The sequence below is a fragment of the Chlorocebus sabaeus genome, chromosome 8 (genome assembly GCF_047675955.1).
Source record: "Chlorocebus sabaeus isolate Y175 chromosome 8, mChlSab1.0.hap1, whole genome shotgun sequence".
NCBI classification, from domain to species: Eukaryota; Metazoa; Chordata; class Mammalia; order Primates; family Cercopithecidae; genus Chlorocebus; species Chlorocebus sabaeus.
In genome coordinates this window covers 39,760,779-39,782,369 of record NC_132911.1, presented here as the reverse complement: position 1 = coordinate 39,782,369, position 21,591 = coordinate 39,760,779, and the positions used below count along the sequence as shown (strand labels likewise).

Below are 21,591 nucleotides of genomic sequence, written 5' to 3'. Positions count from 1 at the left end.
AGAGACCCAGGCAACAGCTAAGTCCATGCCCTTTTTTCTACAGGTATGAAACCATGGCCCACGGAAGCAAAGCAGCTTGCCCAACGTCGTATAGCCAGTTAATCACAGGACGAGGCTGAGAAGAGCTTCACACTCAGGCCAGTGCTGCCTCTAATCCCTTTATACGCGTATTAGTTCGTTCTCACACTGCTATAAAGAACTACCTGAGACTGGGTAATTTATAAAGAAACGAGGTGTAATTGACTCAGAGATCCTTAGGCTTACCAGCAAGTGTGGTTACGAGGCCTCATGAAACTTTTCAATCATGGTGGAAGGGGAAGCAAGCATCTTACATGGTGGCAGGAGGTGGGGGAAGTGCCACACTTTTAAACCATCAGATCTTGTGAGAACTGGCTGGGCGCAGTGGCTCAATCCTATAATTCCAGCACTTTGGGAGACCAAGGTAGGCAGATTACCTGAGGTCAGGAGTGCGAGATCAGCCTGGCCAACATGGTGAAACCCTGTCTCTACTAAAAATACAAAAATTAGCCGGGCGTGGTGGGACATGCCTGTAATCCAAGCTACGCAGGAGGCTGAGACAAGAGAATCGCTTGAACCTGGGAGGCAGAGGTTGCAATGAGCCGAGATCATGCCACTGCACTCCAGCTGGGATGACAGAGTGAGACTCTGTTGCAATAATAATAATAATAATGAGATCTTGTGAGGACTCGCTCACTATCATGAGAATAGCACTGGGGAAATCCACCCCCATGATCCTGTCACCTCCCACTGGGTCCCTCTCCTGACATGTGGGGATGACAATTTGACATGAGATATGGGTGGGAACACAGAGCCAAACTCTATCTATCTAACTATCTATCTATCTATCTGTCTGTCTGTCTATCTATCTATCTATCTAACCTATCTATCTCAATGCTGTGCAATCAAATGGGATCTGGAAGGCTGTTACAGAGGGATCATTTCGAAATGACCTGCTGTCATTTAAACGGAGTAAAACATCTACAAAACCTAAAACCTTAACTCTACGGATCATATTTGCCCTTCACATTTTAAGTATGAGACAAAGATGAAAAACAAAACCCATGTCAAACCAAACCAAACCAAGTCAAAGTCAAGACTTACATTGTTCCAGCAGCAACATTAGCTTGGGAAATGATGTCTTCACCTTCTGTGCCCCCATCTGCCCAGTTTTTCTACTGGACACTCTTATTTGGTGGGTTTGGCAATAGAAGCTGAGGTTTGGTGATGGGACAAGCAACACTGGATCAGAGGCTATTTTTGTTTTCCAGGAGAAGCAGAGCCTAAGGATGTGTGGATCAGACCTGCCCCGTGACCTCCAGTCTACGTAATAACAGGGTCTTTTGAAGGGATTTTTCTGTAGCCAATCTGCAATCTGGCCTCCCATAGAAGATATAGTGAGATGAGAAATATTTTTTTCAAACCGTTAAACTTCAACTGGGTGCAGTGGCTCACGCCTGCAATCCCAGCACTTTGGGAGGCGAGGTGAGTGGTTCAAGACCAGCCTGGCCAACATAGTGAAACCCTGTCTCTACTAAAAATACAAAAATTAGCCAGGTGTGGTGGGGGGTGCCTGTAATCTCAGGTACTCAGGAGGCTGAGGCAGGAGAATCCCTTGAACCCAGAGGCAGGGGTTGCAGTGAGCCAAGATCATGCCACTGCAACAGAATAAGACTAAGTCTCAAAACAAAACAAAACAAAACAAAAAAAACAAAAAAAACAAAGCAAAAAAAAAAAAACTTCAGAGTTACTGAAATTTGGTAAAGTTTAATTTTGTTTTCTTTGCATTGCATGTTACTTGTTTTATTATGTACAGACTGGAAAATACAGTAAAAAAAAATTCCCTAATCTATACAAGGAAGAGGCAATCACTATTAATTTTTAGATTGTGAACTTCAGGCACATTTCCTTCTAGTATACTTTTTATGCATTTTATATGGTTGATATTATACTATACATCTAATTTAGCATGCTTTGTTCTTTGTTTTATTGTAAGTTTTAAATTTGGCATAGATTCTAAAGTGCATAAATGATTTCTGAGAACTTACCCAATTTCCAGGAATCTAGCCCAATTTCAGTTATTGATGACCACCAAGAGAAAAAAAAAAATAAAAGAATAATTAAGTTTGTAAACCAGATGTATTAATAACCTCTAGGGTCACATGTCCACAGGCATGCACACTTGTTTGCAAGGCACTGCAGACACACACACATCCACACTTGCTTTGAATTCTGCAGGTTGTGGCTGGACCATGGAATGCTGTGTGACAAAGGGTGAGTGACATCTCCACTCACATTCCAGCCCCAGAATATTTGGCCTATGGCCATCTTAATAAATTATTAGGCTGCGCACAGTGGCTCATGCCTGTTATCCTAGCACTTTGGGAGGCCAAGGCGGGCGGCTCATGAGGTCAGGAGTTTGAGACCAGACTGGCCAATGTGGGGAAACCCTGTCTCTACTAAAAATGCAAAAATTAGGCAAGGCTCGGTGGCTCACGCCTGTAATCCCAGCACTTTGGGAGGCTGAGGCAGGCGGATCACGAGGTTAGGAGATCAAGACCATCCTGGCTAACATGGTGGAACCCCATCTCTACTAAAAATACAAAAAATTAGCTGGGCATGGTGGTAGGCACCTGTAGTCCCAGCTACTCGGGAGGCTGAGACAGGAGAATGGCGTGAACCCAGGAAGCAGAGCTTGCAGTGAGCTGAGATGGCGCCACTGCACTCCAGCCTGGGCAACAGAGTGAGACTCCACCTCAAGAAAAAGCAATAAAAAAAATTAGTTGGGTGTGGTAATGGGTGCCTGCAATCCCAGCTACTCAGGAGGCTGAAGCAGGAGAAGTGCTTGAACCCAGGAGGCAGAGGTTGCAATAAGCCGAGATCATGCCACTGCACTCCAGTCTGGGAGACAGAGTGAGACTCTGTCTCTGAAAATAAATAAATAAATAAATAAATAAATAAATAAATAAATAAATAAATGAGTTATTTCACTCCTCTTACATTTTTGTATTTACCACAACCCCACATTTTGTTCTAGCTATTTGATTCCTACTTAACTTTTAGAATTTGCCTTACATCAAGTTCTGCCCCCTCGCCAAGATTTTTGCTGATTTGTAAAGCCTGCATTGATGCCATTTCTCTGAAATTCTAAAGGACATATTGTTTGAGTCACTCTTTGACATTTGTCATATAGTGTCTTGTTATTTAACCACATGGGGAGTACTTTGCTTCTATTTATTTCATTTCTTCATAGCACTTAGCTCTGTGCTAGGCATATTAAAAGGTTTCAAAAGATAATTACCAAACAGAATAACTGGTGAGACCCAGGACTGTGTCCGCATCTCTGGAATTAAACTAGCCCTTCACTCTTCCTTCCTAGGAAACTATTAATAGCTTTTTTGTTGTTGTTTTATAGTGTTTGTTTTTGAGACAGGATCTCACTCTGTCGCCCAGGCTGGAGTGCAGTGGTGGAATCTTGGCTCACTGCAACCTCTGCCTCCCGGGTTCAAGTGATTCTCCTGCCTCAGCCTCCTGAGTAGCTGGAATTGCAGGCACCCACTGCCACACCTGGCTAATTTTTGTATTTTTAGTAGAGACAGGGTTTCACCATGTTGGCCAGGCTGGTCTAGAACTCCTGACCTCAGGTGACCTGCCCACCTGGGCCTCCCAAAGTGCTGGGATTACAAGTGTGAGCCTCTGTACCTGTCTGTTGTTGCATTTTTGACTACCATTCTAGTACAGTCATTTTTCCCTTCAACCTTCTCTTATTCTGTCTTTCTCTTTAAGTAGTAAATCCAGCTAATTCACTATTCAGTACCTTGAACAGAATAAACTATGCACATATATTTATTATTTTTTATCCAAATTCTTACCCAGATTCAGCAGTTTTCAGTAGTCCCCCATTTTATTATTAAAGCATAATTAATCAAGGATCACAATTCATAATTGCAGAAAACATAAACCTCCAGGGCTCAGAGCTCCTGAGAGACATGAGATGGCCCAATCTCACTTCTTCCAATGGGGCACATATTTTTTTTTTTTTTTTTTTTTTTTTTTTTGAGGCAGAGTTTGTCACCCAGGCTGGAGTACAATGGCATGATCTTGCTCACTGCAACCTCCACTTCCTTGGTTCAAGCGATTCTCCTGCCTCAGCCTCCCAAGTAGCTGGCGTTACAGGCATGCGCCACCATGCCCGGCTAATTTTTTTGTATTTTTAGTAGAGACAGGGTTTCACCATGTTGGACAGGCTGGTCTTGAACTCCTGACCTCAGGTGATCCACCTGCCTCAGCCTCCCAAAGTGCTGGGATTACAGGCATGAACCATTGTGCCCGGTCGGGGCACATAAATTAGTCTTAAAATCTAGGCTGTCTACTAAATACGTAACCCTTTTAAGTAGATTCCTATCATCGCCTCTGGCAATCCCATGGCTGAGGAAGTTCTTCCTCACATCAAACCTCAGTGAATCTTCAGCTGTTGTAATCAGCCACAAAAGAAACTGCTGTCTCTTTTATCTGGAGCTGAAATAAATTTGGCTGCGAAAATTAAGGTGAAAGGAAAATTTAACATTTTAGATCATGCGTCCAATTCTATTTGTTGAATTTCTTGTTTGTTAAAAACTCATGCTATTCCTTCTATAGACAAATGTCCTTATTTGCAGCCCAACTGTCAAAGGAATGATGTGACTTTGGTGGAATAGATGGAATTATTAATCAAATTCTCAATCCAACCCACCTGGAGCATCTGCTCTGAATTCATCCATAATCCTTCTCTTCTGATCACTATATAATGATTACTTATCAAAGCCAACTGGTTCTAACCTGATATGAATGGAGAGCATCTTAGGGAATAAACAGTTTGAAGAGAAAGAACAAATAAAAGCTGATTTTGCAGGAGCTTGATGGTCAGGTTGAAAAATTCACACATGATGTGGAAACAAACAAGACAAAATGGCCTGAGCCATTGTGTTCAGAGCGGACTGAGAGGAAACTTCTGGGGCCTGTGATTTTTGAATTTTTGGTCAAGCTCACCCTTTCTTTGGAACCATAAAGCAGACCATAAATATGACCATCCCTGATTATAAAAAAAGCCTGGGCATTTCCTGTGGGAAAAAAGTCACAAGACTGCCTCTGGCAGAGTTATAGTCTGTGGAAATTCAAAACATTCTCTTCCTTCCTTACCCATCTGGATCTTTTTTGGTCCAGTTTGTCAGCACCAAGTCTGAGTGGACCAGGATAGGAGGGAGCCCCAAGTTCCTGGAGACTTCGACAAATGGAAGGGCAAGATTCCTTGGCAGGACCTTTCAGAAATAAATCAAGACAAATAGCATATTCTAGAAAGCTTGCAGCAGAGGAAATAACCATGGTTGCCTTTTATTCCAGCAATCCTGTGGTACACAAATGACCTGGGAACCAAGTTTGAATTACCTGAGTGATGCATATTCATATGCCTCACACATATCTTTCTGTTAATGACCCAGTGGAAATACTGCTTATGAGTACACGGTACAATATACGTGAAAATTACAACATTGGACCATACACGTACATATAGAATATAAAATAACCTCTGCAAACTGACTGTGCAAAGAAAGGCACTACCAAAACAATTAAACATAAACTGGGGCCCGAGGAGATTACCAATAGAAAAAAGTTTTGATAGAAGGGTAAGTAGGTAGATGGATAGAAATATATATATATATATAGAGAGAGAGAGAGAGAGAGAGAGAGATAACAGATGCATAGATGATAGAAAGATGATGATAGAGCGATAGATAGATGATAGATTTATTGACTGATTGACTGATAGAGATATACAGCTAGATGCAGAAACTTGTGTGTGCACCAGGGTATGAGCCAGGGAGACCCCAGCACCCTAGAAAAGCATGAGGATAGACCACCTCAGCCTGTGGGGAAACTGACTCTGTCTCTCATTCATTAGTCAAACCCAGTAACACCTTCAAGTAAGCCACCGCAGGACAGATCCCTTCACCCTTTTTTATCCAAGGAGCCCTCCACAGCGCTTTATCAGTCACAAGTCCAGAAAAGCTGCATGGGGTTCTCTATCAGAGGTAAAGGCTGAACGAGTCTAGATTCAAACCCCATGCTTGTGCCCCCCTCTTCCTTTTCCATTTTCATTTCTCCGTAAGATAAAATATCCATTAAGAATGCCCTGCTTTTGCCTTCATTTTTCCCTTGAATTTTTTCTTGGGTGGAAAACAATGAAGAGCTTTAAAAGGTTTTGCAGTGTGAACCTCGGGTACACTTTCCTCAGAATGCACTGGAAAGCTAGGTACTTTCTGAGCTGAAAAGTCAAGGGAGGAGAAACAAAGAAAGTGAAAGGTGATCTGAGGCGAGATGGTGGGTATGGGGAGCCTCCCGGTTCCCTGGAACTATCAGGGCACAGCTGGTTCCCTATCGCTCTTCTCTCCCCCAAACCCCAGTTTAGGATAATGGTTTGCAGAGGGGATGGTCTAAAAAGGACCCACTGGGACGTGCCTAGACTTCAAACTTTTCAGCATCAGACACACTGTTTTAAAAATGCAATGCACTGGCCGGGTGCTGGGGCCCATGCCTGTAATTGCAGCACTCGGGGAGACCCAGGTGGGTGGATCACCTGAGGTCAGGAGTTCGAGATCAGCCTGGCCAACATGGTGAAACCCTGTCTCTACTAAAAATACAAAAAAAAAAAAAAAAAAAATAGCTTGCCATGATGGCAGGTGCCTGTAATCCCAGCTACTCAGGAGGCTGAGGCTGGAGAATCCCTTGGACCCGGAAGCCAAGGTTGCAGTGAGCCGAGATCATGCCACTGCAGTCTAGCCTGGGTGACAAGAGTGAAACTCTGTATCAAAAAAAAGAAGATATGCACTGACAAATAACAAGGCTGACGTGACTCTACACCGTTCCTCTTTCTTGAGTCTCCTTTGTTTCCCTGAGAGAGAAGAGATAAGATCAATCAGGCAAACACAGTGGGCACAGGCTGTTCTCTTCACTGTGGAGTTCTAGGACATGGGTAACTCCCTGATTTCTGGGAAAGGCACACTTTTAAAACTGGCAAGGAATAGTAACTGACACTGTGGATGAAAACTGTACAAAGTTATACAATGATTCAGAAGAGATTTGGATGAAATATTAAAAGACAGACTAATAATTGGCTGGATAGAAAGCAGTATTAAAAAAAAATAATAATGGGCCGGGCGTGGTGGCTCAAGCCTGTAATCCCAGCACTTTGGGAGGCTGAGGCGGGTGGATCACGAGGTCAGGAGATCAAGACCATCCTGGCCAACACGGTGAAACCCCGTCTCTACTAAAAATACAAAAAAATTAGCCGGGTGTGGTGGCGGGTGCCTGTAGTCCCAGCTTCTAGGGAGGCTGAGGCAGGAAAATGGCTTGAACCTGGGAGGCGGCGGAACTTGCAGTGAGCCAGGATCGTGCCACTGCACTCCAGCCTGGGCGACAGAGCGAGACTCCGTCTCAAAAAATAATAATAATAATAATGAAGATGAGTGTTGTAAATGTCAATATGTCCCCTGGAGAAAAAAGGCTGCACTAGTAAAATCAGAAGATCTGGGTTCTGGCCTTGGCTTTTCCACTAACATACTGTCTGACCTTGATTAAGGAAATAAGTGTCTATGTTTTTCAGTTGTAAAATGGGCCTGGTATGGCTCTTGTTACTTTACAGGATTATGAAGAGCAACCTGGATAATTTATATACGTAAGAGTACAAAATGCTGTGAGGTTTTTATGAATGCTCAGAGTCTGTCTTCAGGTCCAGCATGGTGACTCACGCCTATAATCCCAGGACAGGAGGCAAAGGCAGGAGGATCACTCGAGGCCAGGAGTTTAAGAGCAACCTGGGCAAAAGAGCAAGACCCTCATCTCTACAAAAAATTTTTAACGATTAGCTGGGTGTGGCGGTACGTGCTGCTAGCTCTAGCTTCTCGGGAGGCTGAGGTGTGAGGGTCGCTTGAGCCCAGGAGGAGTTGAGGCTGTAGTGAGCTATGATTGCACCATTGCACTCCAGCCTGGGCAACATAGTGCGACCCTGTTTAAAAGCAAAAAAGCAATCTGCCTTCACATGCAGCTCTTCAAACATTCTTGGAAAAGGGTGCCAACAAACAAACAAACAAAAACAAATTCAAAAGCTTATAAAAGGAAGAAATAGCTATCAGTTTAAAAAACAAATTAGCTTCTTAGTCAGAAAAAAAAATAAAAAATTCCTTCATTTAAATGGCCCTTCAGGTTGGGCACAGTGACTCACGCCTATAATCCCAGCACTCTGGGAGGCCGAGGCAGGCAGATTACCTGAGGTCAAGAGTTTGAGACCAGCCTAGGCAACATGGTGAAACCCATCTCTACTAAAAATACAAAAATTAGCCAGGCGTGATGGTGGGTGCCTGTAGTCCCAGCTACTCGAAAGGCTGAGGCAGGAGAATTACTTGAACCTGGTACGGGAGGTTGTAGTGAACCAAGATCATCCCACCGCTCTCCAGCCTGAGTGACAGAGTGAGACTGTCTCAAAATAAAATAAATAATAAATAATAATAAATGAACCCTTCATCCTTGCTTAAACTAATGCCCATTGAGAAGAAGAAAGCACCCATTTTCCCGGAAAACAGCGTAGCACCAAGCAGGGAGCACGTTTCTCCAGGCGCAGTCAACCTGCGGGTAACAGGAGAAGCAGCTCTCTGGCCCTCACCTCTGCCGGCTGCGCCTCTCCTTCCTGCCAGACATAACCCATGGTGAGGAAGCTCAGGACCAGGTGGGCCAGGCGCTGCTCTCGGTGACCTTTCAGGAACTGGCAGCTCAGCAAGGGCATCTGTTCATGAAAATCCAAATACCGTCAGAGGAGGGATGGGAACGGGGACAGGGGAGGGAACGGGGCCTGGGGACCTGGGATGTGAAGGGACTTTTGGGTGCAAGGCAATGGGTTGTATTTTAATGAAGGAACAAAGAGCCCGCACACACACCCATTTATCTCCAGACACAGGACCCTGCAGTCTGGGAGGTGGTCCACACGACTTTGCACAGGAAGAACCTAACCGCCCACCCGAGCCCACAGTTGGTCCCCATGGCTGTGGCAGCCTCCCGTCTCCATCCCCAAAGTCACTGCTTGGCTGGAATGTTGTAGGATACTTAACTCCAAGGACTGAGCGGGCTTATTTCCTAGGGGTCTTGCATGGCAACTTTTACAAGCCTGTCTTATCCAAACACTGTGGCCTGCTTGCTATGGCTGACCCTGCAACAGCCCCGTACGGTGGGTGTTCCTCTCTCTATCGAACAGGAGCAGAAGCACAACCCTGACGCTGCCTGGGGCTTTTCACACCCCCTCCACCTCCGCCCTCCATGCCTAATTTATTTTGAGTGTTATATAATTATTTTTATTATGGCTAGACACATTTGAAAGATATACTATTAGAAAATTATTAATACTTTGCTCAAAAATAAATAAAAATATGAATCACATTTTATTTCTAAGTCAATTTGTTCTGAATTGTAAATGACTTTGAGGACATGAGCACAAAATTATTTGTCCGTGATGACAAGTGTATTAAAAATCTGTTAATTAGTAGAAATAATATTGGACTAAAAACAGAAATACTAATTTGTGGGTTTCCATCACAATGGAAAGGTATTCTACCTTCAGTGCTTTTCTTAATGCTACTCAACTAACATTTTGACAGTCTCTGGCCTCAGTTTGGGAGGGCTAAATATGTGATTTTCCCTCTAAAAGCAAAAATGAAGTTTGAGGAGCTTCTCGGAACCATTGTGAACATTTCTTTAGAATCTCCAACATGATTCAGGACAACATGTTCGCACTATTTTCTGCTGAACATTTTGAAATACATCTTATAACTTCCTATTTATTAGAAGCATTTCATGAATTTATATACCATGAATATAAATGAAACACATGCAATATCTATTTACAACCAAAAGAGCAGACATAAGCAAACACATATTCACTCATCACTCAGCTTAAGACATAGAACTTGACCAAAATTTTTGTAACCCTCTGTGTGCCTTGTATTGATTGTAATATCCTGCTTGCTCCTCAAGAGTATCTATTTGTCGAATTTTGTATTTGTTATTTCCTCACTATTTATATATCCTTCAAAATTCATATATGTACGTCACTGAACAATATATTATTGGCCAGGCACGGTGACTCACACCTGTAATCCCAGCATTTTGGGAGGCTGAGACAGGCAGATCACTTGATGTCAGGAATTTGAGACCAGCCTGGCCAACATGGTGAAACCTCATCTCTACAAAAATACAAAAATTAGCCAGGCGTGGTGGTGCTCACCTGTAGTCCCAGCTACTTGAGAGGCTAAGGTTGGGAAATAACCTGAACCTGGGAGGTGGAGGTTGCAGTGAGCCAGGATGTTCCCACTGCACTCTATCCTGGGGGACAAAGCAAGACTCCATCTCAAAATATATTGATTATTTAGTTTGAATGCTTTTGAACTTAACATAATACAATTATACTGAATACAGGATATTCTATGATTTTCTTTTCTCATCAATGTTATGGTTTTGACATTCATCATTACTGGATGCATCTGCAGTTTATTTATTTTCACAGTTATTTCATCTATTTTTGCTATGATAAACAATACTTTCATACCTTTCAGAGTATGCAGTTATCAGTACGCAGCCCTAGGAAGCTCTAAGGTATTTATATACACAAAAAGGGAGTTCTTCATTAATAGGATGTATATCTTCAACATTGCCAGATAATCACAAGCAGTTTTTGAGAGAGATTGTACCCACTCACAGTGAATAAAAGATTCCGGTGTTTTATATTCCTGCCAATACCTGTTCATGCCAGACTTTAAGCATTTTTCAGTTGTGTGGGTATAAAATATTATCCCATTATGGTTTTGACTTTCATTTTCTTGACTATTAATGGTAGTTTGCATTTTTCAGATGATATATTGGGAACTTATGTTTTCTATTCCACAAAATGTCTGTTGAACATTGTTTTCTATTTGGTTGTTTTTCTGACCAATTTACAGGATTTTATATATTCAGGATACAAATCTTCTTTTCATGTATATGTATGACAATATCTTCTCTCAATTTGTGGCTTGGCTTTCATTGTCTTTCAGCCTATTTTGATGAACAGAGGTCCTGTTTTAAGGATATCAAGTATATCAGAAAAATACTCCAATGTTGAATGGCGTGAACCCAGGAGGCGGAGTTTGCAATGAGCCAAGATCACGCCAATGCACTCCAGCCTGGGCAACAGAGTGAGAATCCGTCTCAAAAAAAAAAAAAAAGAAAAAAGAAAAAAGAAAAAAAAATACTCCAATGTTATGCCTTATTAGAAAAATCTTTTTTTTTTTTTGAGATAGAGTCTCTCACTGTTGCCCAGGCTAGAGTGCAGTGGCACGATGGCACAATCTTGGCTCACTGCAACCTCCACCTCCTGGGTTCAAGGGATTCTCCTGCCTCAGTCTCCCAAATAGCTGAGATTACAGGTGCATGCCACTACACCCAGCTAATTTTGTGTATTTTTTTTTTTTTAGACGGAGTCTCGCTCTTTTGCCAGGCTGGTGTGCAGTCGTGCAATCTCGGTTCACTGCAACCTCTTCCTCCTGGGTTCAAGCTCTTCTCCTGCCTCAGCCTCCCAAGTAGATGGGACTACAGGTGTGCACCACCACGCCCAGCTAATTTTTGTATTTTTAGTAGAGATGAGTTTTCACCATATTGGCCAGGATGGTCTCAATCTCTTGACTTTGTGATCCACCCACCTGGGCCTCCCAAAGTACTGGGATTACAGGAGTGAGCCACGGCGCCCAGTCAATTTTGTGTCTTTTCAGTAGAGATGGGGTTTCACCATGTTGGCCAGGCTGGTCTCAAACTCCTGACCTCAGGTGATCCACCTATCTCGGCCTCCCAAAGTGCTGGGATTACAGGCGTGACCCACTGTGCCCAACCCTAGAAAATTCTTCCTTCATGCCAGTACATAAAGATACTCTCCAACATTTTCTTCCAACAGATGAAATATTTTTGATTTTGACATTTAAGTTTGTATCCATCTTGAATGAATTTATTTTTGTTTGTAGTCAAAAGAGCAGAGCCAATTAATCATTTTGCTATGTGCAAACTCTATGTATGGATTACCAGTCATATTATTACCATCATGTTCCCCACATTTCACCCCTGTCCCGTGTTTAGTGTGTATTCCATACACACATGGGTCTGTATGTAGGTCCTCTATTAAGTTTTGGTTCCCTTGGTTATTGGTCAGAATTTCTATGGTTTTATAACATGTCATGATAACTGATAGCACAAATCTTACTTCGCTGTTAACTATGTAATATTTTTCTGGTTCATTTCTTTTATAATCCAGCATAGCACACCAATACAAACATTATTTTGGCTGGGCGCAGTGGCTCACGCCTGTAATCCCAGCACTTTGAGAGGCCAAGGCGGGTGGATCACTTGAGGTCAGGAGTTCAAGACCAGTAGGATTTTGGTGAAACCCAGTCTCTACCAAAAATGTAAAAAATTAGCTGGATGTGGTGGCAGGAGCCTGTAATCCCAACTACTCAGGAGGCTGAGGCAGGAGAATCACTTGAACCTGGGAGGCAGAGGTTGCAGTGAGTCAAGATTGTCCCACTACACTCCAGCCTGGGAGACACAGCGAGACTCCATCTCAGGAAAGAAAAAAAAAAACAAAAACAAGAAAATCCATGATTTTAGTTTTACAACTGTCATTCCACTATGTCCCAAGTTTTGTTAAAAAGAAATAAGGAGTTTAACTATATCATTCTATCATGACTTGGTCACAAGAATATGTACCTACACACAATGCACTCACAAATTATTTTAGAAATTATTTTCTTATTGCACAGTCACATTATCAATTATTGTAATGACCATAAAATTTACTGGTTTCATTGTTTCACAGTGTTTCTTACATACTCATATTTTCCTTTCCTAAGTCCTTGATTCTAAATTGTATTCACTTTATTGGAATAATTCCTGAGCAACTGAGACAAAATGCTTGAATGTTATATTTTCTTACTTCTTGGTTTGATGGATATCATGTCTTTTTGTACTCACAGATGAACAATACAATTCTGGGTTCTTAATTTTTTTTTTTTTTTTTTTGCTAAAACTTTACAAATATTTCTAAATTGTCTTTTTAAATAAAATAACATTATGAACAGGTGTATATTTAATTTTTACTTTCAATCACACTCCAATGCTACTTGATGTATTTTCTTGCTCATATTGCTCCAGCCTGGCCATTGATAACTCTTTCAGTTGGCTCCTGTGTTCTATGTGACATCTACTCAACCTTTCTGAGCACTCCCCCACTTTCTAGTGGGACAAGATGTTCTGGGGTCATTTTGTATTTTCCCTACCTGAGGTTTATTATCAGCTATTTCTTTTCTTTTTTTTTTTTTTTTTTCTTTTCTTTTTTTTTTTTTTTTTTTTTTTTTTGAGATAGAGTCTCACTCTGTTACCCAGGCTGGAGTGCAGTGGCACGATCTCAGCCACTGCAACCTCCACCTCCTGGGTTCAAGCAATTCCCTGCCTCAGCCTCCCAAGTAGCTGGGATTACAGGCACCTACCACCACGCCCGGCTAATTTTTGTATTTTTAGTAGAGATGGGGCTTCACCATCTTAGCCATGCTGGTCTTGAACTCCTGACCTCGGGATCCACACGCCTTGGCCTCCCATAGTGCTGGGATTACAGGCGAGAGCCACCATGCATCGTCTATTATCAGCTATTTCTTCAAGAAGACCAGGCTACTGTTATTGGAGAAGGGTATTTATCTGGGCAGTTGGTTTACTCATTGCTACTAGGATGTCACTAATTCCAGATCCTTGCAGTGGATAGATCTAGGAAAGGTGTGTGTGTGTTTATACATACATATAACTCATTATATAGGCATATGTAAGTAGTATTATACATTCATATATATTTATAAATATTAAACAAAACATGACTTCATACTGTGTCCGGAATTGGTGGGTTCTTGGTCTGGCTGACTTCAAGAATGAAGCTGTGGACCGTCACCTTGAGAGTTACAGTTTAGCACTCTGTGTCTAGCTAAAGGATTGTAAAGGCAACAGTCAGCTCTCTGTCAAACGGACCAATCAGCTTTCTGTAAAATGGACCAATCAGCAGGATGTGGGTGGGGCCAGGTAAGGGAATAAAAGCAGGCTGCCCAGCAGCGCCAACCTGCCTGGGTCCCCATCCACACTGTGAAAGCTTTGTTTTTTCGCTCTTTACAATAAATCTTGCTGCTGCTCACTCTTTGGGTCCACGCCGCCTTTATGAGCTGTAAAACTCACTGCGAAGGTCTGCAACTTTACTCCTGAAGCCAGCGAGACCAGGAACCCACTGGGAAGAACCCACAACTCCAGACGCACGGCCTTTAAGAGCTGTAACACTCACCGCCAGAGTCTGCAGCTTCACTGCTGAAGTCAGCGAGACCACGAACCCACCAGGAGGAAGAGACTGCAGACACATCTGAACATCTGAAGGAACAAACTCTGGACACACCATCTTTAAGAATTGTAACACTCACCGCGAGGGTCCGTGGCTTCATGCTTGAAGTCAGCGAGACCAAGAACTCACCAATTCTGGACACAATACTGGTGTCTCCAACTCTAATGCCGTAACACCTGTTAATTCTAGCTTTCCCTCCTACCCCTTGCTAATCTGTAACTTCCCTCACTCACAGTGAAACATCATCCACCATCTATTTACTTATTGTTCAACCCAAGTATATACAGGCATGCCTTGGAGATATTCAGGGCTCAATTCCAGACCACCACAATAAAGTGACTATCCCAATAAAGCAAATCACACACATTTCTTGGCTTCCCAGTGCATGTAAAAGTTATGTTCACAACATAAAGTGTGCAATAGCATTATGTCTAGAAAAACAATGTACATTATAAAGTACTTTATGCCTTAATTATAAAGTACTTTATTGCTAAAATATGCTAATGATCATCTGAGCCTTCAGGGAGTCTTAATCTCTTTGCTGGTGGAGAGCCCTGCTTCGATGCTGATGGCTACTTAACTGTTCAGGATGTTGGTTGCTGAAGGTTGGGGTGGCTTACGATAACAAGGCAGTTTGCCACATCAATTGACTCTTCCTTTCACAAAAGATTTCTCCGTTGCACGCATGCAATCTGTTTGTTAGCATTTTTTCCCCAGTAGAACTTTTTTTTTTTTTTTTGAGATAGAGTCTTACTGTGTTACCCAGGCTGAAATGCAGTGGCGAGATCTTGATTCACTGCAACCTCTGCCTCCCGGGTTCAAGCATTCTCCTGCTTCAGCCTCCCAAGTAGCTGGGATGACAGGAACCTGCCACCATGCCCAGCTAATTTTTGTATTTTTAGTAGAGGTAGTGGTGTTTCATCATGTTGGCCAGGCTGGTCTCAAACTCAACCTCAAGTGATCCGCCTGCCTCGGCCTCCCAAAGTGCTGTCATGAGCCACTGCACTCAGCCCCCAGTAGAATTTCTTTTAAAATTGCAGTTAATCCTCTCAAACCCTACCGATGCTTTATCAACTATGTTTATGGAACATTCTAATTTTTTTTTTTTTTTTTTATCATTTCAACAACGTTCAACAACATTTGAACAGCAGTTCAAACACAGTATTTTCACCACAAGTAAATTCTGTGTTGTGCAACTACTTTCTTTGCTCCATAAGAAGCAACTTATCTCTTAAAGTGCAATCATGTGGCTGGCATGTTGGCTCACTCCTGTAATCTCAGCACTTTGGGAGGCAGAGGTGGGGGGATCACCTGAGGCCAGGAGTTCGAGACAAGGCTGGTCAACATGGCAAAACCCCATCTCTACTAAAAATACAAAAAATTAGCTGGGCGTGGTGGCAGGTGCCTATAATCCTAGGTACTTAGGGGGCTGAGGCAGGAGAATTGCTTGAACCCGGGAGGCAGAGCCTGCAGTGAGCCAAGACTGCACCACTGCACTCCAGTCTGGACAACAAGAGCGAAACTGTCTCAAAAAAAAAAAAAAAAAAAAAAGGAAAGTTCAATCATGAGATTGCAGCAACTCAGTTACAAAATCAGATTCCACTTCTAATTTTAGTTCTCATACTATTTCTGCCACATCTGCAGTGACTTCCTCTGCTCAAATCTTGAACCCCTCAAAGTCAGGGTTGACTTCTTGCAGACTCCTATTAATGTTTTATTTTGACATCCTCCATAAATCATGAATGCTTTTAATAGTATCTAGAATAGTGAATCCTTTCCAGGTTTCCATTTGGCTTTGCCCAGATTCTTGGGAGAAATCACTATCTGTGTCAGGAATAGCCTTACAAAGTACAGTTTTAATTTTTTTATTATTTATTTATTTATTTGAGATGGACTCGTTCTGTCACCCAGGCTGGAGTGCACTGGCACGATCTCGGCTCACTGCAAGCTCCGCCTCCCGGGTTCACGCCATTCTCCTGCCTCAGCCTCCCCAGCAGCCGGGACTACAGGCGCCCACCATCACGCCTGGCTAATATTTTGTATTTTTAGTAGAGACAGGGTTTCACCGTGTTAGCCAGAATGGTCTCGATCTCCTGACCTCGTGATCTGCCTGCCTCAGCCTCCCAAAGTGCTGGGATTACAGGCGTGAGCCACCACACCTGGCCACAAAATATAATTCTTAAATAATAAGACTTGAAAGCCAAAATGACTCCTTGATCCATAGGTTGCAGAACAAATGTGTTAGCAGGCATGAAAACAACATTTATTTCCTTGTACATCTCCATTAGAGCTCGGGGGTGACCAGAGCCATTGTTAAAAAGCAGTAATATTTTGAAAGGAATTTTTTTTTTCTGAACAGTAGGTCACAACAGTGAACTTAAAATATTCAGGAAAGCGTGCTGTAAATAGATATGCCAGGCTTTACTGTCCATTTATAGAGCACAGGCAGAGTAGATTTAGCATGACTGGTAAGGGACCTAAGATTTTGGGAATGGTAAATGGGCATTGGCTTCAACTTAAAATCAACAGCTGCACTAGCCCCTAACAAGATAGTCCGCCTGTCCTTTCAAGCCAGGCATTGACTTTTTTCTAACTATGAAACTCCTGGGCCAGGCATAGTGGCTCTCGCCAGTAATCCCAGCACTTTGGGAGGCCAAGGTAGGTGGATCACGAGGTCAGAGATAGAGACCATCCTGGTCAACGTGGTGAAACACTGTCTCTGCTAAAACTGCAAAAATTAGCTGGGCATGGAGACATATACCTGTAATCCCAGCTACTCGGGAGGTTGAGGCAGGAGAATCACTTGAACCCGGGAGGCAGAGGTGATAGTGAGCTGAGATCGCGCCACTGCACTCCAGTCTGGCAACAGAGTGAGACTCTGTCTCAAAAGAAAAAAAAAAAAAGTAAGTCCTGGATGGAATCTTCTTCTACTAAAAGATGGTTTTGTCTACATTGAACACCTATTTTTAAATGTAGCCACCGGTCGGGCCTGGTGGCTCATGCCTGTAATCCCGGCACTTTGGGAGGCCAAGGTGGGTGGATCACCTCAGGTCAGGAGTTCAAGACCAGCCTGGCCAATGTGATGAAACCCTGTCTCTACTAAAAATACAAAAATTAGTCAGGTGTGGTGGCAGATGCCTGTAATCCCAGCTACTGCGGAGGCTGGGGCAGGAGAATTGCTTGAATCTAGGAGGTGGAGGTTGCAGTGAGCCAATATCACACCACTGCACTCCAGTCTGGGAAACAGAACAAGATTTTGTCTCAAAATAAATAAATTAATGAATAATAAAAATAAAAAATAAATGTAGCCACCTTTATCAATGATTTCAGCTGGATCTTCTGGATAATTTGCTGCAGCTTCTCCATCAGCACTTGCTGCTTCACCTTGCACTTTTATGTTGTGGAGATGGTTTCTTGCCTCATACTTCATGAACCAAACTCTGCTACCTTAAAACTTTTTTTTCTGCAGCTTCTTCACCCCTCTCAGACTTCGTAAAATTGAAGAGAGTTAGGGCATTTCTTTGAATTAGGCTTTGGTTTAAGGGAAGTTGTGGCTAGTTTGATCTTCTATCCAAAACACTCAAACTTTCTCTATATCAGCAATAAGGCTCTTTTGTTTTCTTGTCATTCCTGTGTTCAGTGGAGTAGCACTTTTAGTTTTCCTCAAAAACTTTTCCTTTGCACTCCCAGCTTGGCTGTTTGGCAAAAGAGGGCCAGCTTTAAGCCTACCTGGTTTTGACATGACTTTCTCACCAAACTTAACCATTTCTAGCTTTAGATTTTTTTTTTTTTTTTTTTTTTTTTTTTCCCTGAGACGGAGTTTTACTCTTGTTTCCCAGGCTGGAGTGCAATCGCATGATCTTGGCTCACTGCAACCTCCATCTCCCGGGTTCAAATGAATCTTTTGCCTCAGCCTCCTGAGTAGCTGGAATTACAGGTGTGCACCACCATCCCGGCTAATTTTTGTATTTTTAGTAGAGACGGGGTTTCGCCATGTTGGCCAGGCTGGTCTCGAACTCCTGACCTCAGGTGATCCCCCCCGCATTGGCTTCCCAAAGTGCTGGGATTGCAGGTGTGAGCCAGCATGACCAGGCTCTAGTTTTAGATTTTTTAAAGTGAGAGACATGCAACTCCTTTCACTTGAACACTTAGAGGCCAGTGTAGGATTATTAATTGGCCTAATTTCAATATTATTATGTCTCAGGAAACCAGGAGGACTGAGGAGGGGGAGAGAGATGGGGTAATGACTGGTCAGTGGAGCAGTCAGAACACATACATTTACCAATTAAGTTTCAGTACTTATAGTGGCACAGTTTATGGCACCTTCAAAACAATTATGATAGTAACATTAAAGATCATTGATCACAGATCACTGTAACAGATGTAATAGTAAAGAAAAAGTTTTAAATATTGTGAGAATTATTAAAATATGACACACAGACACCAAATACGCACACACTATTGGAAAAATGGGGTTGACAGACTTGCCTGATGCAAAGTTGCCACGAATCTTCAATTTGTAAAAATTGAAATATCTGCAAAACGCGGTTATGACTACATGTAAAGCAAACTGCTGTTCACCTGCACCCCGTGAAAAACTGATTTACCAATTAGAGTATAGTGATCACATAAAGTTTCATTTACCATAAGCCTTATAGATTCTAGTCATAGCACAACAGTATTTTCCGGAGTAATTTAAGTCTGTTCCTTTCCCTGATCCCCACTCTCCTCATCGAGGTTATATAGTGTATTTGTGGTCCAGTTAGATTTTTTTTTTTTTTTTTTTTTTTTTACTTTTTAAAAATTTTACTTTGAGTTCTGGGATACATGTGCAGACTGTGCAGGTTTGTTACATAGGTACACATGTGCCATGGTGGTTTGCTGCACCTATCAACCCATCATCTAGGTTTTAAGCCCCACATGCATTAGGTATTTGTCCTAATGCTCTCCCTCCCCTAGCCCCCCACCCCCCAACAGGCCCCAGTGTGTGATGTTCCCCTCCCTGTGTCCTGTGTTTTCATTGTTCAACTCCCACATATAAGTAAGAGCATGCAGTGTTTGGTTCTGCTCCTGTGTTAGTTTGCTGAGAGTCCAGTTAGTTTTATTTGTCACATCTGCATTCCATCCTAGTATTCTCCCAATATTCTGGTTTATTTTTTAAAATTTGCATACATGAAAGTCCATTCTTTGTGACATACAATTCTATGGGTTTTTCAGTGCCTAGAGCCATGTATCTATCACCTGAGTGCCATATAAAACAGTTCGATCATGCTAAACATTCCCCTCTATGTTACCTTTGCAGTCAGCTACCCACTCCTTGCCTGTCTCTGGTAACCATAAAGGTATATTTAATCCTTCTAGTTTTGCCTTTTCTGGAAAGTCATTTGAAAAGAATCATAAAATATAGGCCTGACATCTTTCATGTAGGTAAATGTATTTAAGGTTCGTCCCTGTCATTGCACAAATTAATTGCTCAATCATTTGTATCACTGAATACTATTCCACTATCTATTCCACAATTTACAATTACTATAACTTGGTTTATTCATTCCCCTGTTGAGGGATATCCTGTTTTCTTCAAGTTTTTTTTTTTTTTTTTTTTTTTTTTTTTTTTTTTTTTTTTTTGTGATTATGAATAAAGCTGTTATAAACATTCACATATGGATTTTCTTTTCTGGGAACATAAATTTCCCACTTACTTGGATAAATACTTAGGAATGCTATTGCTGAGTTGTGTGGTAAATCTATGTTTCATTTTATAAAAATCTGCCAAGCTAGTTTTCAAATTGGCTGTACCATTTTGCATTTCAACTAGCAATGAATGAAAGTCTCTATTGCTATACATCCTCTTCAGCATTTGATATGACCAGATTAAAAAAAGAAATTTAGCCATCCAAATAGGTATGAAATTGTCTTTTAGGCTGGCATGGTGGCTCATGCCTGTAATCCCAGCACTCTGGGAGGCCGAGGCGGGTGGATTACCTGAAGTCGGGAGTTTGAGCCCAGCCTGGCCAACATGGTGAAACACCGTCTCTACTAAAAATACAAAAATTAGCTGGGCGTGGTGGTGGGCGCCTGTAATCCCAACTACTTGGGAAGCTGAGGCAGGAGAATTGCGTGAACCCAGAGGCAGAGGTTGCAGTGAGCCAAGATCGCACCATTGCACTCCAACCTGGGCGACAAGTGAAACTCTGTCTCAAAAAAAAAGAAAAGAAACTGTCTTTTAATATTTAGTGTTACAGGTAAACAGTCCTATGTATTTACTCTGTAAATAAACTGTTTTTCATTTTTGTTTTCTATGAACATTCAGATTTCTTTATGCTAGAAAATTCACAATTTCATCTGAGTATTTACATGTGCCCCCCAACCCTCACCCCATTTCTTTCTGATATAAAAAACTCAAATATTTCTTAAGGTCTGAAAAATTTGTGCTTATATGTTGGAAGTTTTACTTTTCCTCCACCCATCTGCTTATAGGAATCCATGATAACGAATTTGGATCACCTGTATTTCTCTTTTTTATATATTTTTATTTTTCTGATAGTTCGCACTCTTTGATTTTTGCTTTATGCTTTATGAAATTTCTCAAAGAAGTACCTAAATCACTATATATATTTTTTACAATCAATGTTTCACTGAATTTGTTGAGTTTATATTGAGGAGTTTTTGGATGTGTGTGGTTTTTTATTTCTAATAGTTGTTTTTATATATCAGCTTTCACTTAATTTATGAAGGCAATATACTGGATACACAAAATAGAATATTTAAAGCACAGTATCCTCTTAATTATTTATTGGAGGCCATTGGTCCGCAATGCCGAGTGGGCTACCCTCTTCTTTTTGAGTTGCCCATTTTTTCCATATTATTTGACAATTCTGTGTGTTCAAATTCATGAACAAAGGTTAGTTTTATTAAGATTAGTGTCTAATATGGATTTTCTTATTGTATTTCCAGAATTCCGCTGGATTTCTTCTTGCATAGCTCTCTCTGATCATGTCTTCCTGGGAAATGTGAGTGGATGGGTCTAAGCCAATTAATATATTTTGTTTCAAGATACGGATAGGTATGTTGAGACATTCTAAGACAAGGTGGTTGTCTTA

The 21,591-nt window shown here is 41.8% G+C and overlaps 1 protein-coding gene across 1 annotated transcript in view; it reads right to left on the bottom strand.

Annotated features, from left to right (window-relative positions):
• IDO2 (indoleamine 2,3-dioxygenase 2) overlaps positions 1 to 21,591 on the bottom strand; it is a 70,015-nt gene that overhangs the window by 28,183 nt on the left and 20,241 nt on the right. Inside the window, exons 3-5 of the mRNA XM_073018042.1 lie at positions 8,714 to 8,833; positions 5,197 to 5,315; positions 2,067 to 2,081 (exon numbers count right to left, since the gene is read on the bottom strand). Coding sequence (XP_072874143.1) covers positions 2,067 to 2,081; positions 5,197 to 5,315; positions 8,714 to 8,833 — 254 coding nt within the window. The remainder of the gene's footprint in view (positions 1 to 2,066; positions 2,082 to 5,196; positions 5,316 to 8,713; positions 8,834 to 21,591) is intronic.